Raw genomic sequence first — 25,059 nt, forward strand, 5'->3', positions numbered from 1 at the left:
TTGTGGCCTCCTTGATGAGTCGTCGTTGCACTCTTGGAGTCATTTTGGTTGGCCAACCCCTCCTGGGAATGTTCACCACTGTTCCCAGTTTTCTCCATTTGTGGATAATGGCTCTGACTGTGGTTTGCTAGATTACCAAAGCCTTAGAAATGGCTTTGTAACCTGTTCCAGACTGACAGATTCCAATCACTTTATTTCTTATTCGTTCTTGAATTTCTTTGGATCGTGGCATGATGCTTTTTTTTTTTTTTAAAGATCTTTTATCCTACTTCACTTTGTTTGACAGCTTCTATTTAAGTGATTTCTTGATCCAACAAATCTGGCGGTAATCAGGCCTGGGTGTGGCCAGTAAAATTGAACTCATTAAACAGGACATTTTCCACAAGGGTTAAATCATGACACCTTATAAATGCCTCAGTCCTAATCTCCTTGATTAATGATTTACTCATGGGGTCAACAAATTACTTTGTGTTGTTTTTCAGGATGCAGGCCGTTTGCTGTTCTTAGGTCAAAATGAGTGGGCACATGTCAACTGCTGTCTGTGGTCAGCTGAGGTGTTTGAAGAGGACAATGGATCTCTACTGCATGTACACAGTGCAGTCACAAGAGGGCGCTTGATGGTTGGTTAAATCTATCATATCCATTCATTGACCTGCCAGTTTAATGCCTTTTGTAACTTGGATTCTGATATTTATTGTAGAATATTTACTTACATATAACAGCTGATTTGGTAAAGCAGGTCTGCTCTAATATAAGCACATGCCCTCACAGTTTTCTCTGTTCCTTTACCGCTCTGACTCTCTACACCTTTAATCCTAACTCTCTTAGCGATGTGAACGATGTAACCAGACAGGAGCTACGGTGGGCTGCTGCCTGACGTCCTGTCAAAGTAACTACCACTTTATGTGTGCCCGCTCCCGCCACTGTGTGTTCCAGGATGATAAGAAGGTTTACTGCTACAAACATCGACATCTCATCAGCGGCAGGGTAACAGATTACCCTTTCAACTTGTCTGTTATTGTATTTGAAGGTTTGTAATGCTGGATGGTAATATCACTATTTTTTATCCTACAGATGATAACTGGTCAGGAGTTTGAAGTAAACCGTAGGGTCTATGTGGATTTTGAAGGGATCAGCCTCCGCAGGAAGTTCCTGACTGGAATTGAACCAGAGTTGATCAACGTGATGATTGGTATTCACATCTTTTATTGCCCATCCCCTCACTTGTCAACTGTGACTCACATTATCGTATTTTGAACTAACAAGCTGCATTCACATTGTCTATACTTAGGTTCCCTTCAGATTGACAAGCTGGGTGTGCTGAGTGAACTGTCAGCTAACAAAGGGAAGCTGTGCCCTGTCGGTTTTCAGTAAGCTGGGTTTTCTCTGTATTCTCTTTGATGGGATGTAATAATACACTCAACTCACAATACAAAATATATCACAATATTAGGTTCACAGTAAAATATTTATGACAATTTTCTATGATTTCTTCTGAACAGAGAAGTAGATTTAAGTTACAATGATACTTTTTCAAATTTTTTACACTTGAATGCCAGTTATCTTTTGTCCTGTTTCAGGTTACAAAAAGTATTACCTCTTTAATTTCTGGTTCTAAATTCTTATAGAGTAATTCTTTTTGTTGTTGTTGAAAATGGCTATTAAAAACTGCATTTGTTGAGCAGGGAAATTTTCCTTAAATAACCTGAGTTGCAGCCTGTGTTTCTGGCACCAAGGCAAGAAAGCATTGGATGGACTTTTCTTAAGAGCTGACTTAAGAGCCTCAGTTGAATTCGGTCACTTTAAAGGAGCTGAATATTTATACAATCACTTAGTACCTTACATTTTTTCTTAATTGACAGTACTTTCTATGCTTTTTTTTTTGGTCCACAAAGCTAAATTATATTGACCATGACAGATTTAATAAATCAGTAAAAAGGTAAAACATCCCAGGAGTGAATACTTTTTTATTGAAACTGTAATTGCCCACCTCTTTTGGTCTTGTTCTTGTTTAAATACCCCCTTTTTAATCATTCTTATGCCGCCATAAAATCTTTATCCTCTTAACCTCTTCTATTTAATTTTATCATAAGGTATCATTACATCCTTGAACATGTTCATTAACAATTTTAAATAAGCACTTTGAAAAGTGTTTTTTCTCCTTAGGTGTTCTCGTTGGTACTGGAGTACAGTCAATCCATTGCATCGATGCAAATATACATGCACGGTACGAGAGGTTCGTCCATCTGTCCCTGAGAAGCCTGTGGAGGAGATGCCTGACCAAGGAGACAATCACACCATTGTTCACAGCCCCTGTGCACTGCCTGGTGAGTATATACCTTAAAATTTACCATACAAAAGGAAGTGATTTACTCAATGCTGATAGATAAAGATGGCTCTATAAACATCTTAAATGGCTCTGCAGAATCTGAAGTACAAGAGACTGATACAGCAGAGTCCCAAACCCCATCAGAAGATACCTTTGTCCCAGGACCACCGGCTAAATCAGAACATGGTGCAAGGCCAAAGATTCCTGGCTATCCTCAAACCAGAAGGCCAGCTGGGGGAATGTCCCGACCACTGCCATCCCCAGGTAACATATGAGTTTTTCTGTTTGGCAAAGAATTCCTCAAATTAACAAATGAAAAAGATGTGATCCAATCAAATCTACTCAAGTGTAAAACTATTGCATTATTTTTATGTCTTTTTCAGGACTTGTGCAGGCGAAACCTCATCATATTTTAACTGTAAGTGATCTGGAGGAGACTCGAAGGGTTCGCCGGCATAGTCCACACTCCCAAACCACAGGGCCCCGCAGTCACATGTCTCCTCCTCACCTGGGTCCTCTTGGTGGATCAGTCTCTCTCCGTGCAGGAAAATCTTCCCATCCCACCTCCCCCCTGTTTCCACTTTGTGCTACTGACAACCTGATTAACTCTCCCCCATCTCGCCAAGCCAGTGGTAGAAGTGCTTCCTCTGTCCGATGCTCTGGAAATACAATGACATCGTCTTTCTTCCCTCAGTCTCCCTGGCAGGACAGCACAGGAGGCTTTTCCTCTCCCGGTCTGTCTTTCTCTTCCTCAATTCATCTACCCAGAAATCGCCTGTCGTTTGATCTTAGCCAGCCAGACTCAGTGGAGGTGCCGCACAACTTTTTAGCTTCTCCAGAACCTGAAGACATCTCTCCAGCTAACGGTACATCTCCCCAGGAGGATGTAGACCAACAGAAAGGTGAGGACCACTTCCCCTATGGATCATTCCACAAAGATCCCAGCATGAGTCTGGACCAAGAGATGAGGACAGAACTAGAGATTGAAGAAACACTCCTTAACGAAGGTGTGGTGATGAACTGTGGAGGGCAGATAGTGGTGGAAGGTGATGATCAGGAGGAATTTTGGGCAAAACCCCCAGAGGTACACAAGAGGAAGAGTCTTGTTGCAAACTTACCACGCTCTGCAGCGTCAACGAGGGATGACTTAGGCAACACCTCCTCAGATGATGATATGGAGCACTATTTTGACTTCTCACGGACAATAGTCACCCGTCCCAGTTCAAAAGATCGTGCCAAGTCGCCTTCCTCTCCGTCATCTCGGCCTTTGGCTCAGCTTGATGGTGTTGATGATGGTACTGAGAGTGATGCAAGTATTGTTACCAATGATGATACTCAGAAAGTTGAGGGCTCTGGTCAAGCTCAGATAAAAGCCAAAAACCTAAATAACAAAAATGTCACTGAATTTGAAATGCCAAATGAAATACAGGTTGTCCAGAGTCTGCCCACTGAAGCATCATCGAACAATAAAAACCCTACAGATCACCTACCTCAAGACCCACCCATATCTGGAAACTTGGAAAGATCCAACCATCCTGTGCTCAATCAGGAAACAGTGCTTCCTGCTCCAGTTCATAATGCTCTGCCTAGCTTACTCACAAAGGTGCCTGAGAAATCATTGTCAGAGGAGTTATACCAAGAATCGCATTTAGAGTTCACCTCTGGATCATCTCTTGTCCTAGAGAGATGTGAGTCAGGTCCCCATATGACTGAGATGGTTCCCCTGTTGGGAGGACCATCACTTGAAGCCCAAGAGTCTGATGGTTGTAAACCCCTGGGCTTAGAGCCCAGCAGAAGCCACTTTGCATCTTCAACAGATGGGACTTCTAGGCTAATGAACCACTTACTGGCTAATACAGAGGAACCCTCATTAGCAGAGTCTGCTAAAAACAGTCAGGGCAGCATGCTGGATCTTCTTCAGCCCTCTCCTTTGGTGTCTACAGATGGACCAAACCCCTCTCAAAACCTTGGAGACTCACTGCAGATGTTTCCCTGTATGCCAGGAATGAGTCAACCTCCTCTAACAAGTATAACACTTCAGCCTGTAACATCCACAGAGGAGTCAACACCCACAGGACCTTTGTCTGCCAAACTAACCACCCTCAGTCCAGTTGGAGATCTGACGCAAACACTGCTAAATGTCGGCCCACAAAGTGATCCAGTGCTATTAGCTACATCGGGTGCATGTTCTCCAGCAGGAACCTGTAGAACTGTCTCTCTTCCTTTAATCTCCACACAAACACAGCCACTTGGCCCTACAGGTGTCACAATTGTTTCTTCAACTGCATCCATGTCATCTCTTTCTGGACTGCCAATGCAGTGTTCAGCAGCTCAAACACCTCTCCAAACCACCTCAACCCCTGTTATCTTGAACGGCTACAGCTCTTCATCTGTGGCTCCGTCGGGTCACACCATCTCCATCAATTTCTCTGCCCCTAGGCCGGCTGTAGAGCCACAACAGCCAGTGGTTCACCCGGCTTTACCTGGACACGCCATCCTCACAGTGAAGGAGGTCGGCGGGCCAAATGTGGATCCTACCCCTCATGTCCTGCTAGTGAATCGTCTTGGACAGATCTTTGTGAAAAACCCAGAGAGCAACACCTTTCAGCTGCCTACTCCCAACTCCCCCTCTTACAACTGTGTCACTCAGATTGCCAACCTTTTGCAAAGCAACGCCTTGTCCGCAACACTAGCGGCAGCTGGTAATATGAGTGCGCCACCCCAAGGGGCCAATGCGTCTACGTCCGGTCCTCCACCAGTTACACCCACAGTTCAGAATCCAACCACAATAACACAACTGCTTACCCACAACAACAACAATGGTACAGTGGCTTCTGTTAATGCCAAGAAGTCAAGGAAGAATGCCAAAACACCAAAGGATGAAACTGCAGAGATGAAAAAGACAAAGAAGAAGAAAGAGTCCAGCACATCTAGGAAATCAAAGTGCTCCAAGAGCTCAGGGCAGCCCACTCCTGCTGCTGAGAATCCTCCAATGACTCCTGCTGAGAGTGCTCAAGCAATTATCAACCAAGCAATGGCGAGTAACTACACACCCAAGTGGAGCGGGCTTCGAACACTAAGCCCCTCCTCACTGGTTCTGCCACCTGGTCTGCTGATTGAACCAGAGCCCCCAGTGTCGCCTCCCAATCCATCACCAACACCAGCACCAGCACAGGTCCAAGCGCCCCGCCCTCGCACCCATGTCCGCATGAAGAGGGTGTCCTCACTTTCAGACCGCATTGTCACAAAGAAGTCAAAGGTTGACTTCCTTAAGCCAGAGCCCATCAGTGAGGATGAAGAGCGCCACAGACCGACCTTTCCAAGCATGTCCAGCAGGGCTTCAGGAGTGCGCATCAAGACCCCAACGGTGAAAGGTGTGCTTAACCTGGATGAGTTAAAGGAGGAGCACATGAGTGATTCGGGGAGCTCAGGGTAAGATTTCTACCTGTTTTTTGTCCTTGTTGATTCACTGACAAACAGATTTTGCTATGCCACAAAAATCTAACCCTCACAGGAGCTTTAAGTTTACTTTTCTATGTCCAAATAATTGCATTGAAACTGTCTGTCTATGATATTAATATAAAACCATGTAACAGGTAGACATACCAGTTTGAATTAATGTGCTTACAAAATATTTAATTTAAATTAATGATAGAGTTTCAAGGTCAAGTTCCATTTTCATAAAGCTGACATCCTGTCAGCTGTGAGTGTGGGTTTGATAAGACAGAGCTTCAGCCAGATGTGTCACTTTACAGAAAATAACAAAACTGTTTATAATGGATTTAAAACATGTTAAAAAATTCTTTGTACCCCCTAAAGGCAGAGAAAGGGAAAGTAGCTGTCAGGATAAAGATTTCAATTTTAGCTGAGTGAATTAGTCACTGATTTTAGTTATATGTTGGATAATTCAGAATTCCTTCATGAGTTAGAGTGAAAGCAGTTGTAAACTTCTTTGTTCCTGTGATTCTATGATTTCCTGAGTTACATTAACAGGGGAGGAGAAACCAGTGTTAATAATGACTGATTATTTCTCTCTAGAATGTAAACTTAACACAAATTAAATTCTTGTAACATTTTAATGGATTTTGTTTTATTTAGGTTAACAAACATAAAATATCAAGTCCAGTATAAATATAGGAAGCCTCTTCCTTTTGCTCTAAAAACACAAAACTGATGCATTTAACTGCAAAATGTCTATTTTTTCTCCTGTTTGATCATGCTCTCTAGACCCCCTTTAGAAGGTTTAGGGTCCCCCATCACAGTCTCCTGAAATCCTGTGGGAAACACTGCATGGACTCATATTGGAAAAACACAAGAGATTCAAAACAATTTATTGCAATTCAACTTAGGCCTCATGGGTATGAAATCTTGCTTCTAAAATTTGTCCCTTATTTCTCCTTCAGGTCTGATCCTTGGGATTACATGTCTCATGGTGAACAGGGTGAACAAGGCAATCAACAGGCATGGGAACCAGTGGGACACAGCACCCTGACTGACTGGAAGAGATACTCAGGTATTTCAAGTGCATATGTAACGACTAACTTAAAAAAAACAGGGCCTGCCAGACCCTGAATGAAAATTACCAATGATGTTTTTTATGAAATAGTTTAATATTCTTTTTTAATTTAAGGTGCTGCTTCTGCATCAGATGATGAACCACTGTCACCCGAAGAAGATGAGGAATTTCAAACCAACAAAGACCAGCCTCACTTAAGATTTGAGATTACCAGTGATGATGGTTTCAGTATAGAGGCAGATAGTATTGAGGGTAAGGCCAGCGTTTTAAAGAAAGACCTTTAGTAATTTAATGTTTTCACATAATACTTAGAGTTTCCTTAACATTAATACTGTAAGATTTTATGATAATTCTTTTTGTTCTATCCCAACCCCACCTACAGTGGCGTGGAAAGCAGTCATTGATGGAGTGCAGGAGGCCCGAGCTATTGCACGGTTGAGACCTCTCACCTTTCAGAGGATCACTGGAGCCCGAATGTTTGGTCTGGTCCACGATGCAGTGGTGTTTTTGCTGGAGCAGCTTGAAGGAGCCCATCGTTGTCAACGGCATACTTTCCGTTTCTTCAAACAGTTCAGCCAGGAGGACGACCTCCCTGTGAATCCCAGCGGGTGTGCACGGTCAGAGGTCTACCTTAGGTATGAACAACATTTACCATAACAATGGACAAAAAAAATCCCAGCTATGCTCCTTTAGCTCAATATTTAGTTCCAGCTAATATTTTCATTGTTATTGGTAATTACTAGAAGTGTATTTTTACAGCATATTCTCTCTTTAAATGGGACACCAGTTGCTGAAATACTCTATTTCTATGCGGAATTCTGCATTCAGCTCTTTCAGGACATGATGGCTATATCTTTTCTTATTTATAACTTTTATAATTGAAAAAGAAATTAACTTTTCCACCAAATTTTTCCCATTCAAATGAATGGGGCTTTTCTGAAAATTTGAACCATTCCTTGTGATATATTTACTATTCTACTATCATACTCTTCAGCTTCTTGTGCTCTTTTCAGCTATTTATAATACTTTTTTATGCTGTTTATACTTTTTCAACTATTTTGCTTTTTCTTAAACTAAAATAACATGATTTCAGATAGGCCAGCTCTTTAAATCCTCTAAACTCCTTCAACTTCTAAGGCTTATAACTTCAGCTCACTTCCACATACAGACTTAATTTTTGCTTTAAAATGTAGACAAACTCTTCAGCTATTTAGGAATGATTCATATTATTGATTACAGATTTATTATAATCAGTGATGAAACTTAATGAATATTAATGAAGAGCCTTAGAGTGATGATGTCACACTTCAGAGCACAGAAGCTGTGTGAAATAGAGGCAGAACTTCCCAAACAAACTGCTCTCCTGAAAAAAATATTTAGTCCACAGTTATAACATAAACAACAAAATGTAGCCACACATCTGCACTTGCTCACAAAAAAAGATTTGAGTTCAAAAGGATCAATAGTTTTCGCACAGTGAGCTTCAAAGCGTGACCGACACCCCTACAGCTGTTCACCTGCACTAATGTAAAGTTCCATCTTGAGGTTCTCAGTGGGGGCTTTCAGAAACACTTTTTAAACTTTATCTCGAACCATGATTTATCGCTTCCCACGCACAAAAACATATCACCACGTTCAACAACTTCTGTTGATTCTCATGATACCTTTGGTTTTCTGCTAGGTTTCACAAGTAGAGCTTAAATTGCCCTTGTTTGAGTTCATGTTCTGGCCACTTAACTCAGTTTTCTGAGCTATTTTTCACAGAAACTTTAACAGGTGTGACTAATTAGCTTTGATCTCAGCTGTGACTGATTAGCTATGATGTAATACAGGCTTTGATCACCATAGCAACCTGGGAGTCTTTCAGACGCACATGTCACGCATCAACACTCTCTTAAACTGTCACATACAAGTGGCTTTAATTTATCTTTTTTATGCACTCATCTGAACAATATTATAAAACAATGTGCTTAAGTGTAAATCTTGAGACAAAATTCTAAATAGCTCTCTTTTTAAGTGTTTTATTTACATTTTTCTACTAGTCAGGTATTGTACTCTTCAGCTTTTATGCAATTTTCAACCATTTTTATGCCTTTTAGCTATTTATGCTATTTGTATGCTATTTTCAGCTATTTTTATGCTATTTAGCTATGTAATGCTATTTTCAGGGATTTTTTTTATGCTATTTTCAGCTATTTTTTGCTTTTTCAGCTATTTTCAGCAGTTCTTCCAAAGTTCAGCTCCCAGCATCCCCATGCAATTTCAGCTGAAATTGCAATTTTATCTAGTTCTGTATGTTATCAATTCTCAATTTCCATACGTATTCATTCAACGACTACAAATGCATTACATGTTGTATTTTCGTGCTTTGGCTACTATTTTACTATTTGAATATTTTATTGGATGCATTTATTCACATCTGAACCCAACATTTTCTCTTCCTCTTAACAGGAAATCCACCTTTGACATTTTTAACTTCCTAGCTTCTCAGCACAGACAGCTTCCTGACATCGGGCCTTATGATGATGAGGAGGATGAAGTTCTTTTGAAGTCAACCAGGTGATGCATGCACTGTCATAAGCACAGAGTTATCAATATATGTAATAGATACTAACATCATCGAAAATGTTTCTGTTTACAGTATTAAAATGTTATCATTTACATGCTTGTTTTTTAATCCTCATCTGCTCTTTTAGACGGGCTACTAGTTTGGAATTACCCATGGCCATGCGCTTCAGACATCTGGAAAGAACATCCAAGGAGGCTGTAGGCGTGTACAGGTCAGTAGTGAATTTTGTTCGCAGTTTCTCTGTTACGGATGCAGATGTTTTTGTGACTTGGAGAGCCAGTTGGGGAAATAATAGGCTACTTATCTACTGTGGAATCAATAAAATTTGCCCATACATTTTGAGCTGTAAAATTCTGACAGAGTATTGAAAATGAACTTCATAGGTAGTAAATTTAAGCAACAATCACTTGACTTGTCCCCTCTACTTTGTGGTGACTTTGTTGTTTAAAGAAAGTAGGTCAAACCCATTCATATACATATTTCTTTATAAAAATCTTGTTTTAATTTTTGTTTTATTTCAGAGCTTAGTTTTCACACTGCTTACCTACATCAGGATAAAGACCAGCATTTAACCTGTATAGTGGTTAGTAAAGGTTTTTAAGTTCACTGAGATTACACAACCACTGAGCATAAAACACACAGAAGAACTTAAAGTAGAATATAAACTAAACTTAGCCCAAAAAGTAAGGTAATTTGTATTTGGTAGGTTATTTCTTTGTTGTAACAAAGAATTGCTTGAATTTCCCCTGGAATTTATAAAATGCCAGCCAGCAATAAATCCTATACCTCTGGAAAGCCTGTTTATTTAAATGGTGCCACATTTGTAAGGAACATGCATTTGTGGGATGATAAGAAGAGCTGAATATGTGGGTTGTGCTCTTAAAAATTTGCCATATCTTCTCTGCCAGTACCAAACAGCTTATCATGCTGTTTCTTGTGACTCTTGTTTTGAGCCTCTGGTACCCCCATGTCATGAAAATCAGGTGCCCAATTGTAAGCACCTGATGGTGTGGGGAGCATCTCCTTCACTGGAAAAATGAGGATTATCATCATTGGAGACAATCTAAATTGCAGAGTGATAACGAGATGAGATTCTGCAACCAGTTGCAATCCCATATCTCCACAGTCTGGGACCAAACTCTGTCCTCCAAGATGACAACACTCGCCCCCACAGAGCGGGGTTTATCAGAGACTACCTCCTGAATTTGGGAGTGGAGAGGATGGAATGGCCTGCCAGCAGTCCTGACCTTAACCCCATTGAACACTTGTGGGATCAGCTTGGGCATGCTTTTCATGCCAGAGTGACCAACACAACCACGCCAGGCTATTGTGGCTGTGCATGGTCCTTCCACATGCCACAGGCTCCTGTTTTTAATCAGTTTTTAAATTGCCAATATATCTTGTTTCTTCACACTTCATCCAATCCACCAAGCAAGAGTCAACGGCAGAATAAGCTGTTTTTGGCACTTTAGCTGTTAGATTTAGCGCAACCCACATACTTGGCTCTGCTGCTTATCTCACAAATGCATGTTCCTTGTAAATGTGGCACCATTTGAAGGAAAAATCACAGGCTTTCCAATGATACAAGATTTATTGCCAGCAAGCATTATTATAACTAAGAAATAATCTCCCAAACACAAATTTCCTTATTTTTTGCTAAGTTTATTTGTTTTTGAATAAATTCAAACAAAATAAAAATGGCTTCAGAAACTGATGAGATTGGTCTGAAACAAGACAAGACTGTTTGACAGAACCCTCGTAGATTGTGACCTTAGTTTTTGGAGATGATATTTGTGCCAGATGTGGAATTACACTGTCAGACAGTGAGTCATATGACCAAAACATGAAAAGGCTGACCTAATCCTTTTGAAACAACTTCCTCATCACGTTGGTCATTGTGGTCCAGTTAAAACTTGTCATCTCAGAGAAGTATGGACTTTTTCTTGAGAAACCACCCAAGAAAAAAATTCCGTGGCTGTTGCCCAATGTGACATTAGTGCAAGTTTTTTAGTAGGGAGAAGGAGAGGGAGCTGCTGTCCAAAACAAACTGTGAAACACTTGGCAAGGAAAGACTGGAACCCTAGATGTACTCCAGTCATTACATAAACAGACTCTATGATATTCATAAGTGTAATAATGAGCCTTTTTCTATTGTCAATCCAAATTATTTTAGCTTTTGTATTTTTAATTGAAATTGGAAGAAGATTACATGTGTGTTGACAGGATCCCAGCAAATGTATGTTATGTATATGTGTGATTGTGTCTTAGGTCTGCTATCCATGGTCGCGGTCTGTTCTGCAAGAGGAACATTGAAGCAGGGGAGATGGTGATTGAATATGCAGGCATAGTCATTCGTGCAGTGCTCACTGACAAAAGGGAGAAGTACTACGACGGAAAGGTTGGTCTGGTTTCTATTTTTTCGATCACCTTTAAGCCAATATCATTTAGTTTTCTGCTACAACTTCATGTAAACAGGGTTGCTGGAGATCCTTGGAGTCTTAAATTGGAATTTAAGGCCATAAAAAGACTTATTTATACTTATTAGAGGCCTTACATTTTAGATGGCACATGCCTTTTGTTTACTGGCTAATTTATCAGATTTTTATCCTTCTTTCATGCATATGTGCATGTTTACAAGCAAGTAACAGCAGTGCAGCCTTTACATAGCCTACCAGTATTAACTGTTTAACTATTTACTGCATTTTGATAGAATAGGGTACTAAATGTTCCTGAAATCATCAGCTTTGGTAATTTATTCCCAAAAATGTATTTTCACTACACCATCTAATATTGCATAAACTGTAGATTAAATCCGAAATTTCAGCCCTAGTTCAGTGTACAAAGAAATCACTCTTGCCTTTCATTTTTGACCGTTTGTATCATTGACAGTTCACTATGCAAAAAGCGGTATTGATTTCTCTCAGTTCATGTCTTAAAATGTCTCAAATTAGATTTTCAAAGTCTGTAGGAACGCTGGTAAAGTTAAGTAGAAGATGAACAAAAGGGTGTTTATTTTCCTCCACAGGGTATCGGCTGCTACATGTTCCGCATTGATGACTTTGACGTGGTGGATGCGACCATGCATGGCAACGCGGCGAGATTCATCAACCACTCCTGTGAGCCTAACTGCTACTCCCGAGTGATCAACGTGGAGGGTCGGAAGCACATCGTCATCTTCGCCCTAAGGAAGATCTACAGAGGAGAGGAGCTTACCTACGACTACAAGTTCCCAATTGAAGATGCCAGCAACAAACTCAGCTGCAACTGTGGGGCCCGGCGCTGTCGCCGTTTCCTGAACTGAGAAATCTCGCCTTTTAAAAGAAAAGAAGTGGGGCAACCTGTTTACTAGTAAGCCTTAAATTAAGGTGGCACTGGATTGGGCTTGGGGAGGCTGTCGGGGTGGGGGGTGGGGCACTATGAAGACCGGTCGGGGACATTTGACGGTGCTGAAGTGACACATGGGTATTTGTGGATTTTGGAGCAGAAGAAGACGAGGAGAATTTACAGATCATGCATTAACTTTAAAAAATGTTTGTCCTAGTATGTGTTGACAGGGTACCTCTGCTCATGAGGAGTTCAGATGTACAGCTGGCACACCGTCATCACCACAGCAGAGGAAGTGGTTTTAACGTTCATGAGAACATGACATTTGAAACCCATATTTAAATTGTACGAAGGTTCTTGGATTAACATGAACAATACCAACAGAATTTAATGGATTAACACGTCAGGCCTTATCTGTTTGAGTCATTGCTGAAAACCCAGAGCTGGGCTGTGAGAGATTCCCCAATGTGTATTTCTGAGGAGGGAGTCTGTCAAAGATTACTCCATCCTCTAGTCCAGAGCATCACAGCCCCTTATGGTCCGTTTTTGAGCCATACATTTACACAAACCCTTATTTCTTTATCTTACATTCAACTGTTTTCATTTTGTAGATATGTTTTTTCTTTTTACACTTTTATTTGTCGTGAATTAAAAACAACCATGGTGCTAAGCTTTGAAAAATCTTTAAAACCCGTGATAAATCAGGAATGATTTAGCTGTTAATTCACCCTGCTGAGGCTATTCCTCTTCAGTGCATGCACTCGAGTAGTTCTCTACTAATCATCAGTTTATCAAGTGTCTTCTCAGTTCACACTTCACATCCTAGGTTTGCTATTTACACTTATGCTCTTCCTGTTTGAGGTTTAAATAGAGTATTGCATAGCACGGTCAAGTGTCATATTTATAAATACAGACACGTCTTTAACATGGTCTTGATGTACAGTGTATGTAGCAAACACTACCCAAGCCAAAAGCAGAGTTGTGGTGATTATCCGTTTTTTAAATATACATTTTATAACTTTCATGGCAGATCCTCATTACCTATTGCAATAAGACTTTGCTAACTTGCAGTTGCACATAAGTAACCATCAAAAATTCAGATTCCACCTGTGTGAAACCTTCCTCAGTTGATCTTAATCAGGGAAAGCACTGGTAAAAAAAAAAAAAAAGCATTGCCACTGACTGCGTTTGTGTGTGTGTTCAGCTCCATGTTTGTTTGAGAACACACACTTTTGATGTTGCTGTTGCAGATAACTTTCAGTCAAAAAACGGGCTGAGAGACGCACTCAGCACCTTAAAATGATCTTTAACGTTGTTCTTAGTTGATGTTCGGTGCTGTCATTGATGAGGCTAATCTAATTCACACTGTTCAAAATGATAGTTCTATTTATTCATGTTTTGATTTCTATTTTAAATGGTAAAAGGTTGTGCTTTGTATAAAAGGTGGTGGTCCAGTGTGTTAATAGATCTCCCCCAAAATGTATTCTTTTTTATTTTTTTATTTAAATGATGTCCTTTGTTTCACTAATTTACTTGAATTTTCTTTTGGGGCAGTCTTGTCATGCATTAAGCCTTTATGACAAATTGTTCTGAAGCAGGTATTTTTAAAGAATCTGTTTTATTTAATTATTTTTTTGTTCTTGTATAATACTGACGATCTTAGAATCAGCCACAGGAGTAAAGTGAGCACTGTTTGCCTCCCCAGGCCCATCATGATCTTTTTATTTTTTCCCTTCAAACCCATTGAAACAACTTTCCATCATGTTTAGTCTCCATCTTGATCCCTTTTCCCCTCTTGCATGTCCAATCACTGGGATGGAGCCCAGATTCACTCATGTCAATCACACCCAGCTGACCACAAAAGCAGAGTCACTCCCAACTCCTTGCAAGGATTCTACCTCAGCTGTTTACACAGATGTTTGGGAATACTGATGCAAAAAGAGAGGATGATAATTTAAGAGTAGTTTGGTTTTAATGTCCTGCAGAACTAGTGCGTGTAAGTGTGCGTGCGTGTTTGTGGGTGCGTCTGTTGGTCATTTTGTGTTTGTTTGCAATGAAGGATGCAAAGCACTAGTCAAAACCTTAAGTTATCATGACCATCTCTCCCAGAATCTGTTAAGAAAGCTGTATGTTATATATATATATATATATAATTATACACACATATATAAATGAATAAATATATATATATAAAGTAGGGTTATTTTAAAGTAAGTGTATAAAAGACAAAAATGAGAAAATATGTGATCTTTAAATTTACGTCTTTGTTACAATGTACAAATAAACATTGAGTTTGTAAATATTTGTATACATATTTCTAAACCTGTTTAATTTTTCTATGCACTTTTTTTATTTATAATGTTATTTGCTTAATAAAGATGTTAAGATGTTTGAACACTTCATTTTTTATTGTAAGAGAGTCAAAAGAGAAAATGTTTAAGTAATGTGAAGTGATAAAATAAAGAGTAATGGCAGCCCTAAGTGGACATTAGATCCAAGCCATATAGCTGGGGTCATCAACTACATTTTTACATGGGCCAAATTTATTTTTTTACAGACACTGTGAGGGCTAGACTTTTAAAATAAATAGTTTGGTCTAATTCACATATTATTGTTTTATTATTAGTTTTTCTTTCCATTTTTAGCATATTAACAATGAGATCAGCCCATACTGCAGCCAGCCACGAGGAAGTAATTGAGATATTTTAGCTCCATATTTCTGGGTTTGACTACTATGCTTATGCTGTGTCCTGATTGGTGAAAAACAGGTGCAGATAACAAAAAATGTCTTTTTAAATCTCAGACAGGGAAAAATGCATTCTACAAAAGACTTAAGTATATACTAATAGGCTGCATGATAACCACATACTTATCTGACAGGTGGATATTTTTTATAAAGGGGCCAAAAGTAAGTCATTCCTGATCAATTGTTTTAATACTGTTTGTTTTTATGGTTGATTTAATAAACTTAGCACAAAAAGTAAGGAAATTTGTGTTTGGTAGATTATTTCTTTGATGTAATGCTTCTTGGCAGGAAATCTTATACGGCTGGAAAGCTTGTTTATTTCCCTTTTAAATGATGCCACATTTGTAAGGAACATGCATTTGTGGGATGAGCAGCAGAGCTGAGTATGTGGGTTGTGCCCATGAAAAATGTGCCATATCTTCTCTACCAATGCCAAACAGCTGATTCTGCCATTGACTCTTGTTTGGTGTTTGGTGGATTGGATGATTGAAGTTTGAAGAAACGAGACATATCAGCAATTTAAAAATGTATTAATTTAACAAACACGAGCCTCAGAAGGGTGTGGAAGAACCATGCACAGCCACAACTGCCTGGCACCTCCTCCTCATGCTGGTCACACACTGGTGTGGGATGACAGCCCATTCTTCAACCAGCATTTGTTGTAAGTCAGCCAAAGTGGTTGTGTTGATCTCTCTTGCACGAACAGCACGCCCAAGCTAATCCCACAAGTGTTCAGTGGGGTTAAGGTCAGGACTGCTGGCAGGCCATTCCATCCTCTCCACTCCCAAATTCTGGAGGTAGTCTCTGATAAACCCTGCTCTGTGGGGGCAAGCATTGTCATCTTGGAGGATAGAGTTTGGTCCCAGACTGTGGAGATATGGGATTGCTACTGGTTGCAGAATCTCATCTTGATATCTCTCTGCATTGAGATTGCCTCCAATGATCACAAGCCTCACTTTTCAAGTGAGAGAGATGCCGCCCCACACTATCACACTGCCTCCACCACAAGATGTTACTCTTATCGGTGCAGCAATCAGCATAGCATTCTCCGCATCTTCTCCACACTTTGACCATATGATCCAACTGCCGTAGGCAGAATCTGAACTCATTGCTTAACATAAGGTTCCTCCACATGTTCAGGTTCCAGTGCATGTGTTGCCAACACCAGCGCAAACAGGCCTGATGGTGAAGGGCAGTCATGGCAGGCTTCCTGGCAGCCCTATGAGACCGAAGATTGGCTGCGTGCAGTCTAGGCAGAGAGCTGTCAGCCATATCGTCCTGCAACCCTTGACTACAAATCTGTAGAAGACAGCCTACAGTTCCTAAGTGCTGACAGGGTGAGGAAACGGCCTTCTTGGGACGCCCACTTGGTGGCCTGTCTCTGACATCCCCCGTTATATGGAACTTTGCCTTCAGTTTGGAGATGGTACTAGGGTTCACTCCAAACAATGCTGCAACTTGGTTTTGTGGAACACCAGAAGTTGCCCTATCCAGATCAGTCAAACGTGCCATGCCGATTCTTGGAGCAGACACCTACTAACCACTGTCGTAGGGTCCATGCTCACAGGTGCTGGCAGCACCTGGGGGGTACCAGAAGCTCAAAACAAGTCAATAGCAACGGCAAAATAAGCTGTTTGGCATTAGCAGAGAAGATTTGGCACATTTTTCATGAGTGCAACCCACATACTCAGCTCCGCTGCTCATCCCACAAATGCATGTTCCTTACAAATGTGGCACCATTTAAAAGGGAAATAAACAGGCTTTCCAACAGTATAAAATGAATTGCCAAGAAGCATTGTTACAACAAAGAAATAATCTACCAAACACAAATTTACTTACTTTTTGTGCTCAGTTTAGATATAGGAATATAGAGACAAAAGATATTAAACAAAAAAGCATGTTTTTTTAATTTATTTTTTTAATTTAATAGTCTTTAGGGGGCTGTATGGGAGGCCTTTTTGTGCTGCCAGTTGAGGGTCACTGCTATGTGGACTAAGATTTAATATTGATGTGTTTTTCTTTGCTTTTTGCTCCTGCAATACTGTAATATAATACCATTACTGCAGCATCATTCATACACATACTCAGTCTTTCTTAACTGGGGTGCCTTCAAAATGCTTTTGATTCATCCAAAATTACTATGAATGTGAATTGTTAGTAGTGCGGTCAAAACCTTCACTTAATTTCAATTAATCACAGGGGTGAAAAATGAAAGTTAAAAATGTATGCTGAGTAATTGTACTCTGATGCCATCACACAACTGTCTCAAGTAGCTTTGCAACTTTGATTGGAGTACATGTAAAAAATCTCTGTGCTCTCAATATTTATGAATTTATAGATAAAATCCATATTCCACGCAATATCATCATCCTAGATTGACTATCAAGTGAGCAATCAGCCTTTGGTCTACACTTTTTCTATTTAAAAGCTAGTTGAAAGTTTTGACACCAGGTGTTGAACATGACATGCTTAATTGTGTGTTTAACTTATTACAAAGAAGTCCTCATCAGAGTCCCCAAGTAATCATCAGTTGCCTGAAATCACATCATGGGGTCATGGAACTAAAGTTGTGTCAGTACACATTGAGCATAAATCAGATTTTTTTTCTTATTTGTATTTAAAAGAATGCTTTTACAGATTTATCTCCTTAATTCTGTTACCACACAAATTCTCAGTAATAGGAATGATTTTTATTAATACATTTTGACATGGGTGGTATGAGATTCTTCAGATTTTCAAATGTGCCTTGACACAAAACAGGTTTAACTCATGAGCCAACGTACTGTGTGGAGAAATAGAAAAAAAAAATTCCAATATGATTAATTTTCTTCACAAGTGAGTGATTGAAATCACAAACTAAAAATGACAAAACAAATAATTCATAAATTCACAGGCACTCAAAATGATTACGTTTGAAATGATTGATTTTACAAGCTTGATGTTTCAAATGAGAGAGCAAACTGTTATTCATAAAAACATAAAGATGTAAAAAAGTAAAACAGATATGTTTGTCATATATAAAATGTTTGAGAAACTGATAGTAAAAAGTGCAAACAGATCAAAACAAAATTAAAATCGCTCTCAAATATAAAACTGAAGCATGAACACTAATGTACATGGAATGTATATGAGATTTTTGTGCCTATATAATGCATCGATACTTTTCTGTTACCTTCTTTCATTGCTCAGTATACAAAAGAAGCAGGCATAAAATAATGTAAAAGGGGATTAAAAATAAGGCTTCATCCTATGCCTTTTTGCTAGAAGAGCATCGACTTAATGTTTATGTCAATACATATGCTAATTATAAGGTGGAAAATGACCAAAATATAAAATGATTTTACCATTACTAAAGGGAAGAAAATTAACTGCAGGTCATATTGCCCTGTTGTCGTTGGTAAATATGATGAAAAAGATGCAAAATTAAAAGCCATCTTTTAAGTTCTTACTTAATCCTTCAAAGGAAAGAAAGAAAGAAGTTCAAGAGCCACAGAGATACCATAATTCTTCATGTCTTCATGTGCAAAAATAAATGGAGTGCATTTAGGAGCTGTATACAGGAGCTTATACCGTCAGATATATGATATATAAATCTTCAAAGCAATCTGACACAATCCTTCAGGACCTCCTGTTTGGTTAATGCAACTAGAGCTGTCCTCATTTGTTGTCTCACCACTTTACAGCTGTCATGACTTTGGTAACAACAGCTACCGTTAGTAATCAACACTTGGTAGCAAACATTACCTGCTATTAGCCGGGAGGTTTTGCCTTATTTAACAACGCTAATGTTAATATTAGCCAGGAAGTTAGCAAGGAAGCAGTCCAAGCCAACTGTCATAGTACTGAAATTTGGTAAACATCAAGATTTTTAAGTCTTACAGAAATGATCACACATGAAAAAAAACAACATAAGTGATCAAAGACTTTACAGGTGGATGAAATGCTACATAATAACCTCATTCAGTTGGATTTTAGCCAGGACAGCGATGGCGTCATTGCGCTCCATATGTCTGAGCAGCTTGGCAAGATGGCCCACTGTCCAGTCAGGGTGTTTGCTGGTGAGTCCCTCCAACACAGCCTTCAGGGGGCTTTTACTGTCCTTCATTGAGTAGGTGTAAGTAATCCAGGTGGCGGAGAAGGAGCAGTGAGAGGCGAGATGTTTGGTGTTCTTCACTCCATGGCTCTCTGGGTCTAACAGAATCACCAGCTCTTCTAAAACATCCAGGTTGTCTAGAACTGCCTGTAATGGAGCTGACAGGATGTCAGGACCTACAGGGAAAGAGGTGAGGGACTTGATGCATTAATCTTAATTCAGTTCAGTTCAATTCAGTGAGTTTTACTTGCATGGAAAATGTGTTTGCATGCCAAAGCAGTGGACAAATTAGTACTTTTGCCAAAAGGCATGTGAGAGACTCCATGGCCAAGTGGAAGAACCAAAATTGTGCTTCTTGGCCATAAGACAAGACTATTGGTTTGGTGGATACCAAGTGCTGCACATCACCACAAACGCACCATCCCATATGTCAGGCACGGTAGTGGCAGCATCATGCTGTGGGTGTGCTTCTCGGCAGCTAGCCTTGGACGGCTTGTAAAGGTAAAGGGTAAAATGAATGCTGCAAAATCTATGAAAATCCTGGAGGACAATCTTATTCAGTCTGCAAGAGAACTACAGCTTGGGAGAAGATTTTTTTTTTTTCAGCAAGACAATGACCCGCATACAGCAAGGCTACACAGAAATGGTTAAAGACAACAAGGTGAACGTTCTGGATTGGCCGAGTCACAGTTCAGACCTTTGGATCTAATAGAGAATTTGAGGCTGGACTTGAGAAGGGCTGTTTACACCTGATCCCAACCTACACCTGCAACCAGACAGAGTTTGAGCAGTTTTGCAGTATGGACATATGCACAAACCTGATTGAGACCTATGCTCAGACTCAGTGCTGTGATTGCAGCCAAAGTTGCATCTACTAAATACTGACTTAATAAGGGATGAAATTTTATGCATAATATAGTGAGGCTGTGCTTTAAATAATCAACAATGATGGACAACAATGTCATAGTTACAATGTGCATATTTCTGTTTATGTGAACAAAGATTTGGCCAACACAAACACTCAGATGACTCCTGAAGAACCCATGGAAATCATTCAGACCATGAACAAAGACAGTGTGTAAAGTGGGTGTGCTACATCTTTATATCATCTACAATAGCACAGATCTTTTTGTTGTTGTTTTTTTATCTGCTCTTATTCACTATTTTTATTTTTACCATTTGTACTGCCAAAACATTGTGTGGTTATTATTTCTTCAAATTCATGTTCAGATTTTTTTTTCTGCTACATGATCTTTGTTTAAAATCTGTGCTTTCTTTTGCTTCATATGGCACATACTGCTATGTTAAACTAGTGCAGTCTTACTGTTTTATATCACTGGGCTATACTGAAAAGCATTAATGTAATACTTGTTAAACACATGGACACCTAGGAGAAATTAACACTTATTCACATAATAATTATGTGGCTTTATGTGTTGGTATAATTTATATGTCACTTTATGGGTTTATAACTCTAGCTGTAAGCCTGTTCAGGCTTCTCCAACTTGCCTCTTCAGCCCTTTGTGATCTGTTTTTATGTGTGCATAAGGCCTTGCTATGGGCACTGAACACATTTCCATGGACTAATTAAGTACAAACTGCGCAAGCTTTAAATGAACAATACCGCTGACATTAGCCAACAAGAAGACAATGATCTGGCTGTTCATGAGGACATCATGTAGCTGACTTTGTGCCGCAACATTTACAAGGACACATTTAAGAAAATAAACGTGGGAAGTGGTCAACAAATGCAGCCCATTGTTAATACCCCAAAGAGAAAAAAAAATGTAAAAGCTACAAATCCCGCAAGATATGAAACAGCTGACTCCTAAAGTCAGAGATGAATATACTGGAACTGATTTAAAAGTAAGGATCTAATACCGTGCATTATAAGATGTCAGTGTCATTTCCACTTACTCAGAACTTCATCCAGATCAGTTTTAGCAGATGAGGCAGAAAGAGGAGAGAACCCTGCATTAATGTATGGTGATCTTCTGCTGTAACTCATCGCTGTGTTTTGACCTGTGACAAAACCAAACATTACAAATACACATGACTTACATGAACTATCCTACTATTTAACTGTTAACCTAAATAGAAAACAATGGTCAAATCTATATGCTGTTTTACAGTCTTCAACTTCCACAGAGGACTTTTTCCATAGTATGTGTTTTTTAAGCTGTTCATTTTAAATGCTTACCTTTTTTCTGCTTCATGTAAAAGACACAGGCAGCAAACAGTACAAGTGTAATGAGGGGAAGAACAATAGCCAATGGTACTGACCCTGCAAATGTCAAAAATAACAGTTAAATGATGACTCCTGTGTTATTTTTCTTCTTCCATTTAACTTTACTGAACTTACACGGTGTAACATGACTGGGTAGAGCATGACCATCGAAGAGGACTTGTGCTGTAGTTACTGCATGTGGGGATGAAGTGAATCCATTTTTCTGAATCAGAAATGGGAAAAAAGTAAACTGTTGGGACTGTTCATGCTGCAGTGTTTGTTTCTATTTCATTTCAAGCACAACAAACTGAATTAGCTGTCATGCAGTTTTACCAGCAGTCTGTCATTTTTAAGTTCTAATAACAGGAGGAAAGGATAATGAACCCATGCGTCACTTCATAAACATTAAAAATGGATTTTAGAAAGTACATATAATATTACATGTATTTTTTATTATACCTGGTTATTTCTTGCATTTATTTGTAATGTAGAGCACCTGTTTTGTGTTTATTTTGCAGTCTGCAGTCAAAGTTGTAGTGTTTACCTCTAATTGATTTTATCCTGTGCATATGGAGGACAATTTCCGCCACTTAAAATAGACAAATCTGAAACTAAGCAAATCTTTGAAAAAAGAAAAGAGAAGAAAAAAAAAAGAATAAAAGAAAATGCATATTAATTGAGAATAATGAGATTGTAAGTCTTAATAATTTGGAAAAAAGAAATTATGACCTGCTATCTAATCAGTCAAAATTCTGAGATAAAAAGGAGTAATCACCAGATTATGAGTCATTTTTAATCATGTTAAAATTATTTTAAAATAAGCCATGTTTATGGAAAAAAAATCTGAATTATTAGACATCAAGTAGAAATGATGAGATAGTAAGTCATATTAGATAAAAAGTAGACATTTTGACTGAAAAGTTATGATTATGGGATTTTAAAAAAGTCGAAATTATAATATACAATGTCATAACTATGGCCTCAAAAGTCTCAATTTTGATTAAACTCATAATTAAGATTTAGGTTCATTTAGCCTACTATTGTTATTATTATCATTATTATTTTTATTCATTATTTTAGGCTAGTGTTCGTCAAGCAAAAAAACTTCTTTCTTTTAACACTCAGATTTATCACTAATCGAGAATCTTTGCTGTGGAAAAATGCGGCTGTCTGGCACCTTTCCACCCCTGCAGAAGTTTCAGGCATTAAAAATAGCTCTAAATAACAGATAAGTCGTGTTTTTGCCTTCTGAGCTCATCAAGAGTCTCCTCCCACGACTCAAACGATGAAATAATATATTCAGTGTGGGTTTTTTTTTTCCATTTCTCGTGAATTCTCCGTGGCACCACACCACTGACGTCATCATCAGTCATTATACAAACAATTACCGTTGTGCCGTTGCTGAAAAACGTTGGGTGTATCTGAGACGGTTCATCTCCCTAAACAGACAGGGACATTGAGATAATATAGAGGCGATTCAAACTCCACATAAGTTAACATCATTACTAGGAGCAGTTTTCTCACTTTGTCTGGAACGTCTGTTGTCTCGTTTCTGTGGAAAATCAGGAAATATCAAACAGGCTTTGACTTAACACAAAACGACACAAAGAGCTCGTCGAGGCTGATATTTACACCCCCGCAGTTCTGCAGCTTTTCGTGGTATTTCTTTAACGCTGCCTGCTTTCTTACCTTGTTTCTTCGCATTTGGTGTCGACAGTTGTGTTACATGGCTGCACAATCCTGAATCCAAGTTTGCATGAGGCGCAAGGGTTGCAGTATGCGCTACTGCCATCATTAAAAGTACCGGGTTTGCACGGTTTATGAGGGCCAAAGTGTCGACCTCCGTTATCATCAAAACCACAGTGGGGAGTAACTTCATGTCCTGAATTGACAAAAGCACAAATTAATGTTCCAAAACATACTTAATAGAATACAATATATTCTATAATAGCCTATATACAATACAGCCTATAATAATAGAGTAAAATATAATCTCACCTGGCTTCAAAGGACACTGCTCACACTTGGAAGTGCGTCTGTTCCATCGTGTTTTCGGATCGGGGCATTTAGTTGAGCCCTTCATCTTCTAAATGGCAGCGCGTGAAGGACAGACTTAGTTTTTAAGACGCAGGCACGCGCCTCCCACAGTACTAGTATATCCACACAACCTCTCTAAATGTGAGCCAGACCCTGCTCCTGAGTCATTCTGTAAAGAAGTAAACTGAGTGAAGTAAATTTTGACAGCTCTTTTCCTTTCCCAAATACGTGAGGGCAGTGTGCCATTATTGTGTTCTTTAGACAAGGATTTTTTTGTTGATTTCAAGAGTTTTCTTATCTGCAGAGTACAAATATAAAAGTTTAAAGGGACAGCATTCAATTTGGATTCCATTATTATCCATGATAGGGTTTCTCCTTGGCAAAATAGAACATTGTTTCTCTAATTGGAAGTGCCCAGAAATCCCACCTAAGATTTGGTAGCTGTGATCCACCTCTGTCATATGGCATATATAATAAGGAGAGCCTGAGTCTTGGACATCTGTTTCTCCATATGAAATTGGATAAGGTTTTTTGTAACATTTGAAAGAGGATTGAGGAGAAAGTGGTATTGATTGGAAGAGATACAGGAATTTAGGTAAAATTATCATTTTTATGACATTTATTCTCCGAATCATAAAAGTAGGTAGCGTGTTCCATCTGTTAATAAGTTGTGTAGCTATCTCTGTAAGGGTGTCGTAGTTGGCTGGTACAATTTTACTGATAGTTGGCGTAATTTTAACACCCAGGTATGTAAAATCATGCTTTGCAACCACAAAAGGGGTCGAAACTGAGGGGTGGAGCCTCTCTTTTTCAGCCAAAACATTATTACAGATTTGTTGTTGTTTATTTTATATCCTGAAAACCTTCCAAAAACATTAAACAGGTCAAGCAGGGTGGGAAGAGTTTGTTTTAAGTTTGAACAAGCAAAACTATATCATCTGTGTACAGAGCTATAAGATGTTCAGTGTCTCCTACTTTTTTCCTGTTATATTAATATGTTTATGGATATACAGTGCTTAACAAATTTATTAGACCACCCTAACCCTAACCAAAGTAGGGTCTATGCCACAACAGCCCTAAATTGACAGCATTGGTAATTATTAAAATCATTTTTTATGTTTCCGCAGTGGTTAATACACCAATATATAGAAGCTCTTTAACCAAAATGATATTTTTAATGCTTAAATATAATTAGAGCCCGAGCACCGAGTGGTGCGA

General features: G+C 39.1%; 2 protein-coding genes across 3 annotated transcripts in view; one reads left to right on the forward strand and one right to left on the reverse strand.

Annotated features, from left to right (window-relative positions):
* The window catches only part of kmt2bb (lysine (K)-specific methyltransferase 2Bb), a 32,432-nt gene extending 19,637 nt beyond the window's left edge, over window positions 1–12,795 (forward strand). For both annotated transcript variants that reach the window (XM_041792423.1, XM_041792424.1), the window contains exons 23-36: window positions 483–620; window positions 829–987; window positions 1,075–1,192; window positions 1,292–1,370; window positions 2,167–2,327; window positions 2,426–2,593; window positions 2,713–5,761; window positions 6,733–6,842; window positions 6,960–7,097; window positions 7,228–7,480; window positions 9,297–9,404; window positions 9,542–9,625; window positions 11,683–11,812; window positions 12,440–12,795. In XM_041792423.1, the coding sequence (XP_041648357.1) occupies window positions 483–620; window positions 829–987; window positions 1,075–1,192; window positions 1,292–1,370; window positions 2,167–2,327; window positions 2,426–2,593; window positions 2,713–5,761; window positions 6,733–6,842; window positions 6,960–7,097; window positions 7,228–7,480; window positions 9,297–9,404; window positions 9,542–9,625; window positions 11,683–11,812; window positions 12,440–12,715 (4,971 nt within the window). In that variant the 3' untranslated portion in view covers window positions 12,716–12,795. The remainder of the gene's footprint in view (window positions 1–482; window positions 621–828; window positions 988–1,074; window positions 1,193–1,291; window positions 1,371–2,166; window positions 2,328–2,425; window positions 2,594–2,712; window positions 5,762–6,732; window positions 6,843–6,959; window positions 7,098–7,227; window positions 7,481–9,296; window positions 9,405–9,541; window positions 9,626–11,682; window positions 11,813–12,439) is intronic.
* Window positions 12,796–18,136: 5,341 nt separating this feature from the next.
* On the reverse strand, window positions 18,137–23,944 carry igflr1 (IGF-like family receptor 1). Its single transcript, XM_041792605.1, has 8 exons — window positions 23,803–23,944; window positions 23,494–23,686; window positions 23,329–23,356; window positions 23,193–23,243; window positions 21,940–22,027; window positions 21,778–21,861; window positions 21,495–21,599; window positions 18,137–19,753 (listed from the first exon to the last, which is right to left on the reverse strand). The coding sequence occupies exons 1-8, from the start codon at window positions 23,885–23,887 to the stop codon at window positions 19,428–19,430; spliced, it is 960 nt and encodes a 319-aa protein (XP_041648539.1). The 5' UTR covers window positions 23,888–23,944; the 3' UTR covers window positions 18,137–19,427.
* Between the last annotated feature and the right edge of the window lie 1,115 nt (window positions 23,945–25,059).

This window comes from Cheilinus undulatus, linkage group 8 (assembly GCF_018320785.1).
Source record: "Cheilinus undulatus linkage group 8, ASM1832078v1, whole genome shotgun sequence".
Taxonomy (NCBI): Eukaryota; Metazoa; Chordata; class Actinopteri; order Labriformes; family Labridae; genus Cheilinus; species Cheilinus undulatus.

Coding starts and splice junctions, on each gene's coding strand:
- igflr1 (XM_041792605.1), bottom strand. CDS start 23,887: ATGAAGGGCTCAACTAAATGCCCCGATCCGAAAACACGATGGAACAGA. Junction 23,687..23,802: donor GCAGTGTCCTTTGAAGCCAG/GTGAGATTATAT, acceptor TTGTCAATTCAG/GACATGAAGTTACTCCCCAC. Junction 22,028..23,192: donor TTTTCAGCAACGGCACAACG/GTAATTGTTTGT, acceptor TTTCTGATTCAG/AAAAATGGATTCACTTCATC.